The following is a 19,974-nucleotide window of genomic DNA, read 5'->3' on the forward strand; positions in this document are numbered from 1 at the left end:
AGGAATAGACTTGATCCTTTCGGTTGCCGGGCCAAGTGCCAGAGCTGAATTTCACAAAGGGCCTTCTTGACAGAGAGCTGGAACAAAATCGGCGTAAGGATGAAGCGTTTATGTCCCTCTTCAGGGAACTTATTTGAATCACAGCCTTGGATTCTTAAGTGAATTCTCAGCTGTTGATACAAAGAAAGCCTTCGTTGTCTAATGGACACTAGTTTTTAGAGCAGTTTTCTGTTCACAGCAAAATTAAGCAGCAGGTACAGAGATTTCCCATATCTCCCCCTTTCCCCCCCGCACATGCACAGCCTCCCTCGTTATCAACAGCCGCTATCAGAGGGGTTCATTTATTCAAACTGATGCTCTGGGGTTGGTACGTCATTACCACCTAAAGTTCACCCCAGTTCGGGTTCACTCTTCGTGTGTATTCTGCAGCATTTGCCAAATGTGTAATGTCACACACCCCTCATCGCTGTGTCACACAAAATCCGGTGACCACTTCCTGAACACTGACAACTGCTGACCTCTTTCCCGTCTCCATAATTTTGCTTGCTTCCTCCAAAATGTCGTCGAGTTGAAGTCAACCTGGATGTAGCCTCTTCACACTGGCTTCTTTCACTTAGAAATAGGCATTTAAGGTTCCTCCATGTTTTTTTCATGGCTTGGCAGCTCATTTCTCTTTATTGCTGAAAATACTCCATTACCTGGTTGTGGCACCCAGAGGTTTTTTGTTTTATCCATTCACCTACTGAAGGATATTGCGTTTGCTTCCAAGTGTTGGCAATCAGCGAATCAAGCCGCTGTAAATCACGTGTGCGTGTTTTTGTGTGGACATTAAGTTTTCAACTCCTTTGGGCACATATCAAGGAGTACACTTGTTGGGATGCATGGCGGGAGTATATTTAGTTGTTGTGTAAGAACGTGCCAAATTGTCCTTCCAAGAAGACTGTGCCATTTTGCATTCCCACCGGCAGTGGATGAGAGTTCCTCTTGGTCTACACCCTTGCCAGCATTTTCTGTTGGCAGTGTTCCAGGTGTTGGCCATTCTGATGGGTGCATGTTGGTATATCATTGTTTTAATTTCCATTTCCCTGATGACATATCATGTTGAGTCTCTTGTTATATGTTTATCTGACATCTGCGTATCTTCTTTGTGGAGGTGCCTGGAAGTCGTTGGACCATCTTTGAGATGGAGTTTTTTTGTTTTTGTTTTTGTTTTAATTGTTGAGTTTAAGAGTTTTTTTTTATATTTTGGACAACAGTTCTTTGTCAGATGTATCTTTTTTCAAATACCACCTCATGCCGGTCAGAGTGGCTTACATGAACAAATCAGGAGACTATAGATGCTGGAACGGGTGTGGAGAAACGGGAACCCCCTTGCACCGTTGGTGGGAATGCAAACTGGTGCAGCCGCTCTGGAAAACAGTGTGGAGGTCCCTCAAAAAATTAAAAATAGATCTAGCCTATGACCCAGCAATAGCACTGCTAGGAATTGACCCAAGGGATACAGGAGGGCTGATGCATAGGGGCACTTGTACCCCAATGTTTAGAGCAGCGCTTTCAACAATAGCCAAATTATGGAAAGAGCCTAAATGTCCATCAATTGACGAATGGAAAAAGAAGATGTGGTTTATATAGAGAATGGAATACTACTTGGCAGTGAGAAAGAATGAAATCTGGCCATTTGTGGCAACGTGGATAGAACTGGAGGGTATTATGCTGAGTGAAATAAGCCAGGCAGAGAAAGACAGATACCATATTTTTTCACTCATGTGTGGATCCTGAAACTTAACAGAAGACCATGGGGGAGCGGAAGGGGCAAAAGAGTTACAGAGAGGGAAGGAGGCAAACCATAAGAGACTCTTAAATACTGAAAACAAACTGAGGGTTGGCTGGGGGAGGGGGGGGTTGGGGGAGAGGGGAAAGTGGGTGATGGGCATTGAGGAGGGCAGCTGTTGGGATGAGCACTGGGTGTTGTATGGAAACCAGTTTGACCATAAATTATATTTAATATAAAAAAATAAAGTGCTAATCTAATTCTTTCAAAAAAAAAAAAAAGAAAAGACTCTCTTTTCTCCATTGTGTTGCCTTTTTCTCCTTTGAAAGATAAGGTGGCTGTATTGTGTGGGTCTGCTTCTGGGCTCTGTTCTGTTCCACTGATCTGTTTGTCAAGTTCTTTTGCCAGTAACGCATCATCTTGATCGCCGTGGCTTTGTAGTAAGTCTTGAAGCCGAGTGGTGTCAGTCCTCCAACTTTAACCTTGTGTTGGCTATTCTGGGTTGTTTTTTCTCTCCACGTAAACTTTAGAATCGCTTTGTTGACAGCCACAAAGTAACTCGCGGGGATTTTGATTGAGACTGCCTTGGTTGATAGACCAAATTGGAAGAACTGACATCCTAACAGTATTGAGTCTTCCTATTCTGGAGTATGGAATATCTCTCCATTTATTTAGTCTTTTTTTTGATTTTATGCATCCGTGTTTATAGTTCTTCTCATATACATCTTGTACATATTTTGTTAGATTTATGCCCAAGTATTCCATAATTTTGGGCGGGCGTTAATGTAAATGGTGTGTTTTTATTTTAAATTCAACTTATTCATTAATGGTATATAGAAACCTATTTGATTTTTCTGTGTTAACTTTATATCCTCTTGGCTTATTAGTTTCAGGGTTGTTTTTTTTGTCAATTCTTTGGAATTTTCTACATAGATGATCGTGTCATTTGTGAACGACAACAGATTTCTTTCTTCCCAATCTGTATCCCTTTTATTTCCTCTTCTTGTTTCATTGCATCAATTAAGACTTCCGGTAGGATTTTGAAAAAGAATGGGACGTCCTTGTCTCGTTACCGATCTTAGTGGGAAAGTTTTAAGTTTGTCACCGTCAAGTATGATTTCACAGTAGGTTTTTTGTAGATATCCTTTTTCAAGTTGAGGAAGTTCCCCTCTGTTCCTGGTTTAAGAGTTTTTACTATGAATAGGTGTTGGATTTTGTCAAATACTTTTTTTGTGCATCTGTTTAAATGACTGATTTTTCTTGTTTAGCTTGTTGATGTGGTGGGTTAGATTAATTGCTTTTTGAATGTTGTTGAATCAGTCTTGTATACCTGGGATAAATTCCACCTGTTCACGGTATATAATTCTCTTTATACATTGTTGGATTCAGTTTGCTAATGTTTTGTTGAGGATTTTGCATCTATATTTATGAGAGATATTGGTCTATAGGTTTCTTTTCTTGTAAAATCAATGATTGGCTTCGGTACCATGGTAATTCAGTTGTCATAAAATGAATTAGAAAGTATTCCCTCTGCTTCTGTCTTCTGAAAGAATTTGTAGAGAATTGATAAAATTTTTTCCTTAAACGTTTGGTAGAATTTACCACTGAAGCCATTTAGACCTGGTACTTTCTGCTTTGGAAGGTTATTAATTATAGATTCAAATTCTCTGATAGATATAGGCCCATACAGATTGTCTTCCTTCTTGTGTGAATTTGGCAGATTATATCTTATAAGGAGTCCATATCATCTAGATTATCTTTTTTAATTTTGTTTTGTTTTTATTTTTTTAATATATGAAATTTATTATCAAATTTGTTTCCATACAACACCCAGTGCTCATCCCAAAAGACACACTCTTCAATACCCATCACCTCCCCTCTCCTCCCTCCCACCCCCCATCAACCCTCACATATCATCTAGATTATCAAATTTGTGGGCAAAGAGTTGTCCGTATTACTTCTTTATTAGCCATTTAATGTCCATGGGATCTGTAGTGATGTTCTGTCTTTCGTTTCTGATACTGATAATTTTTGTCTTCTCTCTTTCTCTTTTTTAAGCCAGCTTGGCTAGAATCTTTTACTGATCTTTTCAAAGAGCCAACTTTTGGTTTTGTTGATTTTCTCCACTGATTTCCTATTTTTAATTTTATTGATTTGTGTTCTAACAAGAAGACTTTTTCAAAGGTGATTTTGTGTATTTGAGTTACAGATTTTCTGGAAGTTTAAAGTCAGATCAGTAGGCAGGAAACTTCTTTTTTAAAAAAAATTTTTTTAACATTTATTCATTTTTGAGAAACAGAGCATGCGTGGGGGAGGGGCAGAGAGAGAGGGAGACACAGAATTGGAAGCAGGTTCCAGGCTCTGAGCTGTCAGCTCAGAGCCCGACGTGGGGCTCGAACTCACAACGTGTGAGATCATGACCTGAGCCGAAGTCGGAAGCTTAACCAACTGAGCCCACCTTGGCGCCCCGGAAGCTCCTTTGATTAGCAAATATCTGCCCAGCTACATCTTACCTACCATTTGGATTTCAGAATTTGGAATATACTATTTTGTAATTTAAAATTTTCTCAAAAACATGTAAGGCATTTTACAAATGCTTTGATCTAAAAGAGGAAACACTACCGGTATGAATTCAGTCAGCTGGAGGGAACATGAGGTATAATTTAATCGTAAGAACAATGATTATTTCACATTCATACCTAATAATAGGTGCAGTTAATGGATATTAATTTGCTATATCGCATCACTAAAATTAATGGCAAGTTGTTTTTGTAGTGTTACTATTTGATTTACAATAAACAGCGAATCCTTCAGTGCTGAGGAGTAATTTCATAGGCAACATCTGGATCTCGATGTATTCATTCAACAGCTGTGATTCAATACAGTGAACATAAACCAAATCTTTGAGATAATTCATGACATACGTTATGATAAGAGAGGAAGCCTAGAAGTAAAAACAAAAGTGTTTCACTTTGGACTGTACTAATGGACAGGTGTGCAATTATTAAATAAAGTAGCCAGGAACTTGGAATAATGTGCCCTTTCTGACTTTGTTCTCCCAGAGATACAACTATATTCTATTATTGGAATGTGTAACTTATTGGAGCAGACGAGAAATCTGAAATCACCTCTGCTTTTCTCCACCTGAATTTCTAACAGGCTGGGCCATGAGGGTCACGCAGGTAACCAGCACAGACTGGTGCAGTTGTCCAAGCTCATGGAATGCCCAGTTGCTATTGCCAAGTAGAGACCCACATGGGGTAGTTGCAGGTCTGAGCACACAGCAGCACACATTTTCAGGGGCAAGTGAGGGTAGGGGGGGGGTGAGATGGGGTGGAGAATTATTCAGGGGTCACTAGAGCATCCCGTATGCCATGCTTACAAACTTGGAATGTCCTACAGATTCTGGGGGGTCATTACCTCCTGTCCACGGTGTATGTCTCTGAAGGTTGGAAACGGGCCCATGCCCCAGAACATTTGTTCAGTACTGTGGTCCAAAGTAGTGAAGACATTGATTGGGAATCTGCATGGATTGGGACTTTGTAAGCATATACCTCGGGAAGGGCAGGAAGGTGGCCCTAGATGTTCCCAAAGTTCTCAGAGGCCTCGATGGGCCGCCAGGAATGGTGGATATTGGAGTGACAGACCGGCTCCAGGTCTTAGTCCTCTTGACAGAGAGAGATTCCCAGGTATCACCAGGCTCTACTGAGTCCAAATGTTCTTGCTGGTCCAGTGGCCAAGGGGCGTGGCATTGTGTGCATCTGGGCCTTGATTCAAGCTGCCCACTTGGGAAGGGCAAGTAGGGCCAGAAGTCCAGCTCCAGGGGACTTTGTGACTCGCTCTCTTGTCCATTCCAGGGACCAGAGTCTGTTATGATATGTTCAAGTCCGAAAAACAAGCAGCCAGCAACCATGAATTTTCTGTGTTGAGGAATTGTTAATCTTGTCCAAAAGGTAATGCATCTGGGTGCCTGGGGGGCTCAGTCGGTTAATCATCCGACTTCGGCTCCAGGTCATGATCTCAAGGCTTGTGAGTTCGAGCCCTGTGTCGGGCTCTGTGCTGACAGCTCAGAGCCTGGAGCCTGCTTGGGATTCTGTGTCTCCCTCTCTCTCTGCCCCTCCCCCACTCTTCACACTCAGATTGGCTATGTCCCCCAGTTGCGGGAAGTTCCAGATTTCTAAGATTTCATCTGGAAAAAAAAAGATATGAGTTTGAAAAACGGAAGCTGAAATAATTGTTTTATAATTTCAGTCTAAGGCTGTTCTGTTGGTGAGACAAACAATAGGCTTTTGATTAAAATGGCATTGTAATAGGGACAAGTACTGAGACCAGGTTTGAGCATTCCATAAATATGAATTTGTTATATCAGAATGCACACAAGGATGTCCCTAGCACTCTGATCTGAGTCATACATAAATCATGAACAATTGTGGTGTGTTTATTTTTTTTCCTCTAAAACACATGACAATGGATCATCGCCTTTCTGTTAGCATCCTTAAGCTTCTCTGAGAACGTAACCTTGAGTACATTTGGACCACTGATGGATGAATGCATTTCAAAATTAAGATTATTGCATAGAATCCTTCTTATGACTATGAGTGGTTATTATGAAGGGAAATAAAATTACTTTAGCTTCTTTAACTGTAATATTCTCTGTCTATTTTCATATGTTAATTCTCATAAGCTCATTATTTGTACTCAAGTTGCTTCTCCCCCTAAGTGATAAGTAGTGATTCTTTAAAGTTGTTTTGCCATTTCACTTGTTAAAAGCCATAATTTGTGAATAATTCTTGTAGCTTTGAAACATTTCAGGGATCTTCTGTTTTTTTGGACAGAAATAGTATTCATCAGATTATTCGTAAGCATGATATTCATTTAGGGGGTTTCGAATGTCTTTTCATGATGCCAGAAAAAGAAAATGAAATTGGGTCTTGACACTTTTTTGCTCCAGGAATCTTAGTAGAAAATAGAGACATTTCAGATTGAAAACCGCAGTTACTGGAGGTTTGGGATGACTCCTGAGGCTTTACCTTGCGTGGATGTAATTCAGTGAGAAACACACCGAATGCTTGGAAAACACTGTCCAAATCCACAACCTCTCCTCTCCAGGTGCCTCATAGGATGTGACCACCTTGTTTTAGACCACACATATTCTCAAGATTTACTCTGTTGGAGTAAATTGGAACACCGTCTTTAGAAGCCTCTGAGTTAGACTAAATAAAGACAGTTTTAAAATAAATTTTATAAATTGTTATTCCAAAGGAAGGATTACATCACAAAAGCTATTACTTTTTTTTGTTTTTTTTTAAAGACCAAGCTTCTTATGTCTTCTTTGAGGAACGAATAAAAAAATGACAATATGGTTTGGAACTTTGAACATTGCCTTCCACATATACACGAAAGTGTCCTTCTAGAATATTTTGAAGGAACTTACGAAGCGTTGACTTGTTTTATGATAGAATAATAAAAGCAAATACTTTTAACGCTCATAGCGGTCTTCTTAGTGTGTGACTCCCCATTGACAGTTAAGTGACTCCTTGCTGTACTGCTGGGAGAGTTGACTCCCCATGGTATAATTATGCGCTATCTGCACAGTTATTCCCATTGAACTGATGAGAAAACTGAGGCTTAGGAAAGGGTGAGTGCCACCGGAAGAGTAGGCAGCCTGGCCAATGCCAGCCCCACCCAAGTCTGGCTCCAAAATCTATGCTAAGTTCTCATTAGGTTTCCAGCTTAAGGGGAGACTGTAAATAGTGAGATGACAGTGGTGTGAGTGGAGGGGGCTGACGGGGTAGCATCGGGAAAGACTCTCGAAGGAATCTGTGTGGCGGCCAAGGCTGGGAAAAGAGCAGGCTTCCCAAGATGGACGTTAGTGGAAATAATCCTGTCTTGCTCTCAACCTTCAAGGTAGTGGCGAGGCCCCCGGGACCTCTTTACGTACCGGCAGAATAATGCGGGCCTGGTCTGCTCAACGTGCTGGCATCCCCTGAGAAAGTTCTAGGCTAACACTCAAGTTAGCACTGTTGACTGTGAACTGTAGACAACCCCCCTCCTCTGGAATTTTCTGAAATATTAATGATGCCCCAGTAATAACTCAACAGCTTTGTGCTTCCAGTGTGCACACCCATATATGTGTGTGTGTGTGTGTGTGTGTGTGTGTGTGTGTGTGTATGTATATATATATATATATATATACACATATATATATATATGATTGGGAAGAAAGCTAATTATAGTGAAATGCTGATATCAATAAATTAGAAATTGTAATATAATAAGTCTCCTTAGTTATTAGCACATTAAATAACAAAATCCGGTGGTGAGTTGAATATTGCTATTTTGAAGTAATGAGAATCATAAATAATATTTCTAGATAGCCGTGACAACGACTGCCATAAAAATGTCTGTAACTTAGGATGGTAACAAATTTGTGGGCACTACTGAAAACATTGTGATTTGCCTGTATTCACGATTAAAGACAATGCTGAATTTTAGCTAGAGGTTAATGAAAATGAAGGTGTCGTTTTTGGTTTTTGTTTTCTATTTGTCTTTATAGGCTTCTTAAATCCTATTTGTATTCCATGTTATGAACCAGGTCAGGCAGGGTTCCTTGATTCAGTGTGTCTGAAAAGCCCTCTTAGGCTTTTCATTGGACTTGTAATGAATCCTTAGATCAACCTGGGGACGACTGATCCTTTAAAAATACTGTCTTCCTGTTGGCGACGACTGGAGTCTGTATTTTATGTAATGTCTTTCAATACAGTTGTTATAATAATCCCCATAAATGTTTTTCAGTTTTGGAAGATTCATTCTTAGATACTTTATGTGTTTTTTTATTATTTGATATTCTGGTTAATTTATTTTCTAACCCTAGATTGAGTTTAAAATGAAATCGGGCTATTAAGCTAGTCAGTTACTTTTGGATTTTCTACCTGCACAATCATATCATCTGGAAGTGATGACAGTTCCTTTTTTTGTTTTTTCCCAATTCTGTGCTTTTAATTTTTAAATGTTCTCTTATGTACTGATAGACCTTTCAGAGAAGCATTCAACAGAAGTGGTGATGCCTATTAAAATCTTCTTTTTGATTTTAAAGGAAATTCTAATAGTTCCCCATTGAGGGGCAGTAGGCTGGAGCCAACTTTTAGCAGCTAGCAAGAGCCAATCACTAACTTCTCATGAATTTTGTTAAGTCAGCTGTTAAAATACAGCCGTCATTAAAGATGAAATGATAGGAAGTTACAATTAAGTAAATCATGGTAAAAACAAAGGTAAATTTTCCAAACACACAGCTTAATTACTTAATTTCATGGCCTTTTTCTATTTATTTATCTGTGCGCTGGATGTTGTTTCTGTATCTTGTATTTGCATATGGGGGAAATACTATCTAATGACGTGACATGTGTGAACCTCTTTCCAATTCCATGATTGATGATGTCACATTGGCAGCTTCGAAGTGGCCACCATGGGAGTCTTTACACCATGGAAAATGGCCAAGGTCCCCAATCAGGGCTTTTATTTGCTTTAAGAGACCGTGATTGTACATTTACTAACACGTTTCTGCTTAAGGCTGATGTTTGTTTGCTGCAGGTTCTCTCATTTTCTTAGCCTGTCAACTAAAAAGAAAAGAAAGAAGGAAGGACAGGAGCAAGGGTGGGAGGGAAGAAGAGAGGGAAGCAGAGAAGAAGGCAGAACAGCCTCAAGCAGTGGGTTAACTTGAACTTGGTATTTTCCGCACAGATAGCTGTGACGCCCCGCTGGCATCCACCTTGCCTCGAGCGTCCTTCAGCAGCTCCTCGGAGCTGTCCAGCAGCCACGGCCCTGGGTTTGCAAGTCTTAATCGCAGAGATGGTGAGTCTGATGCCGTCTTGTTGCTAATCCATCATGATTCTGCCTCAGAATAATTATTCTTCGTTAATATTCATTCTTGCGGTTCAAAAAGTAATTGTATTGCAGTTTAATGAAAATGAGGAAGCAGGTTCAACATGTTATCACTTTGCCAGCTCCCTCCTTCTTTAGTATTAATCTCTTTTGTTTGTTTTGACATCTCCCTTCCCTGTTGGTTGCCAGCAAATGATTGTAAGTGAGGTTCAAATCAGAAGGGAATTATTGGAGGCTCTAGACTATTTCCTATTTTATCATCCCTTTTTAGTTTTAGAACACTCCGGATGGGTGACTAGTCAAGTATGCTTCTCATGAGTAACTAAAACGAGTGAATGAGCCAATGTCACAGGCACTGGAGAACACTTAACAAGCCACTGCCTGGCATCCGTGCGATGTGAAGCTGCCATGGGATCGTGATGGGGAGACGGTTCCGTCCCAGGACGTGGCCTGGCAGGTACCTGGGTGACAGCTCCTGTTGAAAACAGATTCCCTTCCTATCGGTGGGAAGGGAACTGATGGCTTTCTTTTTTGGAGATGCATTCATTCACTCTTGCTTCTTGAGTGTCGCTGATTAAATTACTTTTTATCTTCTGCACAAACACTAGTTCAGTGGATTAGATAAGTTAATAAGCACACTTAAAAATCAAATATTTTACTACCTTTTCAAGGGATAGATTAGGGGCACCTGGCTAGCTCAGTCAGAAGAGTGTGTGACTCTTGATCTTGGGGTCATGGGTTTGAGCTCCCATGTTGGGTGTAGAGATTACCTAAAAGTAAAGGGATAGATGCATTTTTTGGTGAGATTAATTCAGAAAGTAAAATTTTATCTTATTTAAAAAAAATATTTTTTAAACGTTTATTTTTGAGACAGAGAGAGACAGAGCATGAATGGGGGAGGGTCAGAGAGAGAGGGAGACACAGAATATGAAACAGGCTCCAGGCTCTGAGCTGTCAGCACAGAGCCCGACGCGGGGCTCGAACGCACGGACCGTGAGATCATGACCTGAGCCGAAGTCAGACGTTTAACCGACTGAGCCACCCAGGCGCCCCAGAAAGTAAAATTTTAAATTAACCGTGTCCCTTATAAATGTAAAGTCTGCAGGTATTACTAAGGAACTGAGTATTTTTCTCCCTTCCTTTGGTATTTCTAAGATCATAGTTTAAGTATAGCTTGAATTTTATTATGTCCTTAAAAATCAAGTGTGGGAACCCAGTAAGTGGCCAAATAGACTGGAAGGGCGGAGTAAGGACACAATGAAGACTTCTGGTGAGTTTAGGGTGGGAGAGCATGCCCGCTGTTGACCCGACGACCACCTTCATGGCCGTTTACTATGAAGAAGCATTTCTGGCCAGATATTTATTCCTCCAGATAATTACAAAGCATCATTCATGATAATTTTTAGCATTCCAGTAAAAATATCTTCTCATTTGAAGCTAGGTTCCAATTAATAATTAAATGATCAGAGGCACCTGGGTGGCACAGTTGGTTAAGTGTCCAACCCTTGATGTCGGCCCAGGTCATGATCTCACTGTTAGTGAGTCTGAGCCCCGAGTCGGGTCGGGTCCTGTGCTGACGGCATGGGGCCTGCTTGACATTTTCTCTCCCCCTCTCTGCCCCTCCCCTTCTTGGGCTCGCGCATGTCCTCTCTCTCTCTCTCTCTCTCTCTCTCTCTCTCTCAAAATAAATAAATAAACATTAAAAAAATAAATGATCAAATTTACTATTTTTGGTCTGGTGGTTACTCTAATAGCCAGCTCAACATCTAAACTTTCCAGTGGTTGCCCAAAGACTGTCAAAACTAAATAAGCACCATATTTAATTAGTTTAAAGAATCCCAGTGGGCCTGTGTATTGTGTTTCTGATTTGCACGGACAGAATATCTTTATGATTCAGGCCTCTTGTGCTGTCAGTATGGTGACACTGGGAAGTTTATAAACATTAGAAGGGAAAATCCTGATGTTTGAGATGAATTTATTTCTACTACATTTAATTAAGAAGTTAATAACAGCATATGATAAGCAGCCTTTATAAAGTGGTAAGTATAAAGCTTATTTATTATGTTCAGACCACTCTCTTTGCAAATTTAATTTCTTTAAGAGAGTGGCAATCAACTGACGAGGTTGTTGCTACTCTGATTGTACACAATGCACATTTCACTGACTGTTCCTTCATTTTACCATCTGATTTCATACGCATTCCTAAAATGAGACCGAGATACACAGTTTATCAATCAATATTCCTTCGGAAGGATTATCTGTATATATTTTCTGTTAAAAGCCAGCATCCCAGATTCTTTCCTGCCATCTCCTTTGCCTTTGTAAATGCTGGAGAACGTGTTGGTTCACTTCAGTTTAGGGTATTATGATGCAAAATGTGAATTGTATAAAATGTGGATGATCATAATGATGATGATGATTCTTCATACATAGTAGTTTTAGCTTTTTTGAAACTTCTGTGCGTGATCTGCTGACGAAGATCTTGTTAGACTACCTGATTGTATGACTAGTTTCCTTGGTCTGTGTTGTGGGACTTGGAGGTTTTAAAGAAGGTGGTCTTTCTTACCTTCCTAGTTTCTTATTTTGCATAGAAGTCATTGAGCTTTTACGACTTTGTATGAAAAATTAGAAATATCTGAAATATCATGGCCTCTTCCGGGAATTTTGTATATAGCTGATCACTGCATAGAGTAGTAAGAATATATATCTGCAAGTCAAAGGGGAGAGCGGGGTTTAAGGGGCTCAGAAAGCCATGACTCCTGACTCCTACGTAACCACATGTTTTTCCGTGTTTTCTTGCGAGTTCTCTAATGGAAGTGCCAGTCATTGTGGAGATAATGCTGAGTTAGTATCATCTCTCAACATAAGACTAAGTGCTCCTGTAATTTATTTTTGAAATCTCTATTCGGGTTCCTTTAAAGTTCCCATTATGATGTCCGGAGTTGGGTTCCCGATGATACATTGCACAAAATGCCCACACTGATGCAATGCACGCTACTGTTTTATACAAAGGAACATAAATTGCCGAAAAGTTAGCATCCCCATGTGCCTGAATGTGTAATTTTTCAAAACTGATAGATTTTAAGAAGTAAATCATAGACACATACATTTATTCATGTACCTGCTCCAGAAAATTGATGCCATTAGATAAAAGTGTAAAGTCCTTGAAAATTGGGTTGGATCGTTCATATTGGCTGATTTTGTTTCCATCAATATTAAATTGAATATTTCCTAAAATTACAAGTTATCTAATATTTCTTATGCAAAATCAAGACTGCAGGAATCTGGCTGTATAATATAAATAAGAACATGCTTGACTTCATATCTGTCTTCTCAAAAATCTCCTAAAGACCCTTTGTACTCCCAAGTTCATGCAGACAAAAGTTAATTAACAAAAACAGCCCCTCCCCGCCAACTATGTTCTAGTAAGCCATGCTGGACTTGTACTCTGCATTTTGCTTGTGAAATAGCCTTCTGTGTTTTTCCAATTATTGTTACTCCGGGTGACCCTTCCTCCAGCTGGCTCAGTAGCACTGCAGAGGCTGTTTTCCAGCTCTGGACACCATGTTCTTTTCAGTCATGTGATCTGTAAGTGCAGGCGTGATGGTGAGATGCGTGGTCTTGCCGGAAGCTATTTGAAATTGACTAGGAAGAAACATGCTCACGCGCTGTCCTCCCTGTGTGTTCCCCTCAAATGCTTGCATGAACACTCACTTTGAGACAGACGAGCTGCTCTGTTCCTCACCCGGATGCTGAACATCATGGGTTTTAATGCAGCAAGTCATGTCATTGGTGACAATGCAGTGAGAGTGCTTTAAACTTAACTTTATTGTGGCACCTGGTCAGTTAAGCACCCAACTCTTGATTTCAGCTCCAGTCATGATCTCACACTTTGTGAGATCGAGCCCTGTGTCAGGCTTCATGCTGACAATGTGGTATGGGACCTGCCTGGGACTCTGTCTCTCCCTCCCTCTCTCTCTGCCCCTCCCCCACTTGTTCTCTTTTTCTCTCTCTCAAAATAAATAAGCATTAAAAAAAATAAACTTAGGGGAACCTGGGTAGCTCCGTCGGTTAAGTGTCCGACTTCGGCTCAGGTCATGATCTCGCAGTCTGTGAATTCGAGCCCCGTGTCAGGGTCTGTGCTGACAGCTCGGAGCCTGGAGCTTGCTTCCGATTCCGTGTCTCCCTCTCTCTGTGCCCTTCCCCTGTTTGCACTCTGTCTCTCTCAAAAATAAGTAAACATTAAAAAATAAAAAAAATAAACAACTTTCTCAAAAATGGTATTTCAGGATACCATGTTAATTGTTGCACACAGAAAATAAATGGGGGAAAACTGAACTGACTAGGTGTTTTCTTTTCTCTTTGAGTTTTCCATCTTTCCCATATGGAGACATTGAGCCCATAAAATGCAGACTGCATTACTGGGCAGAGTCAGGAAAGATTTTTGTCTAATGATGCCAATACAATTCATGGCTGAGCATTTCAGAAACTATTCTCAGATTTACAATATTTATTTCTTGGTAATGAAGTTGAGTGACAAGTACAAGTTTATACTGTAGGTTTTAGCAAGATAAAGAAAACTGACTACATTAGGGAAAGTGCTTAGATACGCTTTCTTATAACATGGGGACTCCGATTACTTGAACTCTGCAATATTCTACACGGGACATGATGTAAAAGTCATTGGTTTTTAACAAAGAAATGTTTTTAAAAATTGAAAGAGTAAGTAAAGTGAAAATGTGTCAGCTCCCAACATGCATCAAAATATTACCTCAAAAATGTTTGATGCAAATCTCATAATAGTAAACTTTTCTGTCATGTTTTTTTTTTTTTCATTAAATTGCAGTTCCTGTATATTCCTATCTTTTGTTCACAGGCCAGGAGGCTGATGGAACTGGCCGGTATTCCCAGATGAGAGACTGAGCAATTGCAGTGAAGGGTCTTGGACACCAGATTCTGAATTCTGTTTGTCTGTCCTCCTTAAAAGTTTTTAGACCTAGTAGGACTGATACACATTCTCTTTTTAATTTTTTTTAAAGTTTATTTATTTATTTAGTTAGTTATTGGGAGAGTACGAGCAGGGGAGGGGCAGAGAGGGACGGAGAGAGAGACAGAGCACAAGCTGGGGAGGGGCAGAGAGAAAGGGAGACACAAAACCCAAAGCAGGCTCCAGGCTCTGAGCTGTCAGTACAGAGCCTGACGTGGGGCTCCAACCCATGAACTGTGAGATCACGATCTGAGCCAAAGACGATGCTTAACTGACTGAGCCACCCAGGCATCCCATGCACATTCTCTTTTTAAACCACAATTTATTTTCTTTCCCTTCCCTTCCCTTCCCTTCCCTTCCCTTCCCTTCCCTTCTCCTCTTTCTTTCCCCTCCCTCCCTTCCTCCTTCCTTCCTCCTCCCCTCCCCTCCTCTCTTCTCCTCTCCTTCCCAAAATAACTTTGCAGATGCACTGTGGATACTGAGTGCAATGGGCAGGCCAGACATAAGAGCATTGATGCAAAATATGCCCATGTACTAAAGCACGGAGCGCTGTCTCTGGCCGTGCAGCTTTATTAAATCACAGCTTGTCTAAAATGCAAGATGGCAGCACGTGGGAAGAGAAGCCCGAACAGCAGGGTGTGTGCTGACCTTACTATAGAGTTGTCACACGGACCACACACGGAGCTGCTCTGATCCTCCCGGAGCCCTCCTCAAGCTCCAGAGTCCCCAGGTTCCTGCCATGGAGTCTATGGTACTTGATGAGACAAACCAGAACAAACCCAGCGTTTTCCAGTGTCGCCAGTGACCTTCAGGGAGGCGGTGTTGTTGGTCCTTTTCTCTCCCAAGCAGCCCAAAATTATAGAATTACCCTAGGAGGAGGGAGTCCTCCCTCTCTTCCAGATTCAGTGGCCTCTGATGGGTGGGTGAGTGTCTCCTGGAGATGCTCAGATTTCTGAGCATTTTTTCCTGCTCTTTTCAAGACCACGTTTGGGTGAGGACGGGCTCATGCCCTCCTGGAGCTGGATGGTGAGAGGGACTCCCTCTGCTGTCTGCTGAGGGTGGGTTGTTGGCTCTTAACCCTGCGGGTTAGTTGGCATCCTCTCCCAAAGCCCATGGTGGTTATACCTCGTGGCGCTTTCTTGGCAAGGCCGCACTCCCTGGGTCCTCTGTCCCTTGAGGAATATACATCCCATGTCACTTCCGGGCTCCCTGAGATCTGACCGTGAGTCTCACCTGGTTTCCGGCCTGAGCCCTCCATTACACGTTACACGATCGAGTCGGGACTCTCATTTTAACTTCTGTGTCCCCTTTTGATGGCCAATGGCGAATTCTGGGTCACCATGCCGAGGGGAAAAGAGCACCGCCTGGTTTTGTCCTGGCAACTTAGGCCCAGAAGTGACCTGTCACTTCCACTCGCGGCTCGTTGGCCAGAGTTGGTCATGTAGCCTTGCCCCCCCTGCAAGGGGCCTGGACTGCTGTCCTCCACATGCCCAGAAGGGAGAAAGCAGGCAACGTTTGGCAAACGGTTAGTGACTGCATGGCCCCTACCAGCGCATCTCCCAGAATTCCAGCGGAAGCCAAGCCAAAGCCGGTCCTCTGCTCTTTGCTTATTCCTCTCCCTTTTCTTGGTCCACGGGCTTCATTCCCGAGCAAAGATGTCTGACTCACCTTGTGCAGCCACCTTCACTCGTCCTCCATTCCGGCTCTTTCCAAGGCCCCCGGTTCCCACCTTCTCTTCCTGTCCCACACCAACTCCTCACGCATTGGGGTTCCTATTTTTCTGAGTTGTTCTTTGCCCTCTTGGCTTCTCTGGGGCTCAGTGGTATAATGGTCACTGGCTACCAGGATTTGCTGGACAAAAAGAGTGAAAAAACACAGCAACTTAACTTTTCAGAGTTATTTGTGGTGTTTATAATCTGCATAGTTAAGCGCCTCACGGCGGCCATAATTTTGCCACGAGAGTTTTCACTTTTCCAAGAGTCAGCAGTGCCTGTGACAAACGGGGCAACTTCCCACATGGTGTGTGGCAGCCTTTCTAAGGGCTTATCACATTCTAAAATAGTTGTCCAGAAAATTCTAGTCTGGGCTCTTTTCGAATGAATTCACTTTTTGTATCACTCATAATACACAGAGAGGTTCATATAAGTTATTTATTTAACAATACCTTTTTAAAAAATTTATTTATTTTGAGAGAGAGAGAGAGCAGGAATGTGAGCGGGGGAAGGGCAGAGAGAGAGAGAGAGAGAGGGAGAGAGAATCCCAAGCAGGCTTTGCACTGTCAGCACAGAGCCCAGTGTGGGGCTCCAACCCACGAACCGTGAGGTCGTGACCTGAGCCGAAATCAAGAGCTGGACGCTTGGGACGCCTGGGTGGCTCAGTTGGTTAAGTGTCTGACTTCAGCTCAGGTCATGATTTCACGGTTCATGGGTTCAAGACCTGTGTCGCGTTCTGTGCTGACAGCTCAGCGCCTGGCGTCTGCTTCACATTCTGTGTCTCCCTCTCTCTCTCTGCCCCTTCCCTTCTCTCTCTGTCTCTCGTAAACGAATGTTAAAAAAAAAAAAAAAAAAGGAGCTGGACGCTTAACTGACTGAGCCACCTGGGCGTTCCAACAGTTACGTACCGTTGGCATATCTTATGATGTCTTCGTTCACTGAACTTTTAAGACGCATCATCCCTACAGAGCTGTATTTTGTCTGATCCCTTCACACGCTTCTCCAGGGTCTCCCATCCACCCACATTTAGCTGTATTGCCCCTTCTGGGGATTTCCTTTTTTTTTTTTTTTTTTTTTTTATTCTCTTCAGGACCCCTGGTAAAAGTGCACCTGCTAAGGTGACCTTCCTTTCTGCCAAAGTGGTCAGGTCCAATGGGCAATCTTTCGTGAGGCCCCTGGGATCCCTCCTGGTACCTGGATGCCACGTTAGAATCAAAGCACACGGGAGTCCTGAACGGCACGCGTCTCTTGTGACGCAGGAAGATCGTAGCCCGTGACAGAGGCTGATGGGACCTCTCGCTGGGCCCTGTGGTCAGCCGCTCTACAGCTCTGCAGAGACCTGCCCGGACTAGGGGCCGCCTGGGAGACGGTGATCCAGGGGCTCACTGTTCTCACGATTCTCGCAGCTCGGCTCTTTTCCTGTCGCCACGTTTCCTCTAAGGAAATCAAGCGGGACGGGCTTTGCTCTGACGCATTCAAGGGCCCTCCTGTGCCCCCTCCCAAAGGGCTCCCCGTCAGCACCGGGTCTCCTCTTTTTCGCATTCATTAGAACACCCTATTTGGTAGAACAGGTCATCTGTGCGTGACTCTTTTCATCCGAGGCTCTCACGGCATGCTTACAGATGGTTACGAATTGAGCCACATGACATCCTTAAAGGGAATGTAAGTTTTAGCGTCAGTGGGGTTTTTTTTCCCAGAGGCGTTTGGCTGACTGAGCGGCCACAAATGGGCGGATCATTGAGTGGCCTTGGTTTTATTTCTGAGCGTCTCACCCTTGCGTCTCCTGACATGATCCCGCACCGTATTTGATTTTTAGAAAAGGAGACAGAGCCTTAAGAAAAGCCGTGGAAATCCGTGAGGAGGGGGGAGCTCGGTGCCTGGACCCCTGCCCTCCCTGGCCGTCTGGACGCAGCAGAGGGAGGTGCTGCTGTTCCCGCTGGCCTCGAGGGTTGACTGCCCTCCTGTCTGTTCTGAACAACTCAGGGGGCCTCTGGAATGATGCCTTCACGGAATTAGAACACGTCCCAGAGTTGCCACTCCTCGTAAACATGGAGATTTCACGGGATATGAGGAGGCTCTGTCCCACATTTTATTCGGTCGTAAATGAGGGACCGATTACATGTTCAGACGGTTCGAGGCTTGCCGGGCAATTCTTGTTCTATTTCTCAGGTGAGAAATTAGCAGAATCCTCTCACAGTCTTGTCCGTGCCGAACTGCCAACAAGTAAGAACTGAAAAGCCTCACATCGACTCAGGTCTGAGTGCTTCTCGAGGATATATGTTCCTGGAAAACCCGGTCAGGAACATACATGGGCCCAGCAAAAGGAGACACGCCGTCTCAATAGGTTTTTGTTTATTTTTCGCAGAAGGAGCCGCGGTAACGCACGCTTGGTGCCAGAGGGCATCGAGAGTTTTCCCCGGGGATGCAGCACACAGAGGGAGCTTCCGGGAGCCACACGTGGATGGTTCACTGGCCTCGCAGACAAATCTCAAACCGACCAGCGCGCCCCTATTTTTATTTAGCTGTGGACTTGTCTGTTCACAAAACCATTACAGGCTACCTTTGCACTGCGTATAGCAATCTGGTTCACAAGTAGGCACCCGCGTGTGACTTTCCCCTTAGGGATGCACTCTTTGGGAAAAGTCCCTCCCCACTCGCCACCCCCCACCTCCTGCCTCCCCCACCCTCCCCCCTGCCCAGGAATACAGGAAGCACTTCGGGAAGGGGATCCAGAAGGGGATCGGAGCACACCTAGGCAGACCCAGAGCGGGGTTTCTGTGCTGGCTCCTTCCTGAGAGCCCGAAACGCCCCGTGTAGGTAGCTGGGGTTGCTTCCTAAGGAATCCGAGCTGCAGCAAATGTGCCGAGACCCTCAGCAATGTCGGCAGGGTTGTGACACGGGCTTCAGCGTGTCGAACCCCAGGATCTCTGAGTGGGGAGATCTGGGGGGTGTCTGCGTGCTGGCCCTTCTTTCCCAGGGGGACACTCTGGTGCCCTTACCTGTCGCCCTGGGCCCCGCCCAGAACTCCGAGTAAAGCTTCTGTGAATTAGGATGTGTGCCAGGGAGCTAAGGACCCTCACAACCGGGTGAGATCCCATTTGAGACAATGGAATAATGACCTTGGGGGGAAGCTTCCCTTGGCAGTGGTCTCAACTTCACCACTTACTTGCTAGGCGTTTGGATGCCCTGAAAATGGGTGGGTGTGGTCACGTCAAGTTAACCTACTTGACCTTTGCTCCCTTGGGTATCTCCCGGCTCTGGAACTCCTTGACACTTGAAGAAGGCACAGGCTTTTGCTTTTCGCCTCTGGGCGATGTTCTTCTCTGCATAAAGCCAGCAGTTACGAGAGCGCGTGCCCCGTGGCCACCAGGAGTGGCGATCACTGTCATCATGATCAGTGGACAGAGTAATTAAGGCCCCGGTGAACGTTTCCTATTCAACCCTTCCTGTCCCCGAGGAATTGTCACTGCCTGTGTCTGGGCTGACCTAAGGGGCAGGAAGCAATCACACAGGAGTAACCAGAGACAGGAACCTTCCAATAGATAGACATAAAATACAGTCTGGTTATTGGTAGGCAGCCCACACTGCCTAACTGAGAAACCGCAGGGGTATTTTCTTAGAGG

The 19,974-nt window shown here is 43.5% G+C and overlaps 1 protein-coding gene across 1 annotated transcript in view; it reads left to right on the plus strand.

Moving 5' to 3' along the window:
• The window catches only part of LOC122475351 (contactin-associated protein-like 3), a 193,350-nt gene that overhangs the window by 22,729 nt on the left and 150,647 nt on the right, over window positions 1–19,974 (plus strand). Inside the window, exon 2 of the mRNA XM_043567261.1 lies at window positions 9,512–9,622. Within this exon, the coding sequence (XP_043423196.1) occupies window positions 9,512–9,622 (111 nt within the window). The remainder of the gene's footprint in view (window positions 1–9,511; window positions 9,623–19,974) is intronic.

This window comes from Prionailurus bengalensis, chromosome D4 (assembly GCF_016509475.1).
Source record: "Prionailurus bengalensis isolate Pbe53 chromosome D4, Fcat_Pben_1.1_paternal_pri, whole genome shotgun sequence".
NCBI lineage: Eukaryota > Metazoa > Chordata > Mammalia > Carnivora > Felidae > Prionailurus > Prionailurus bengalensis.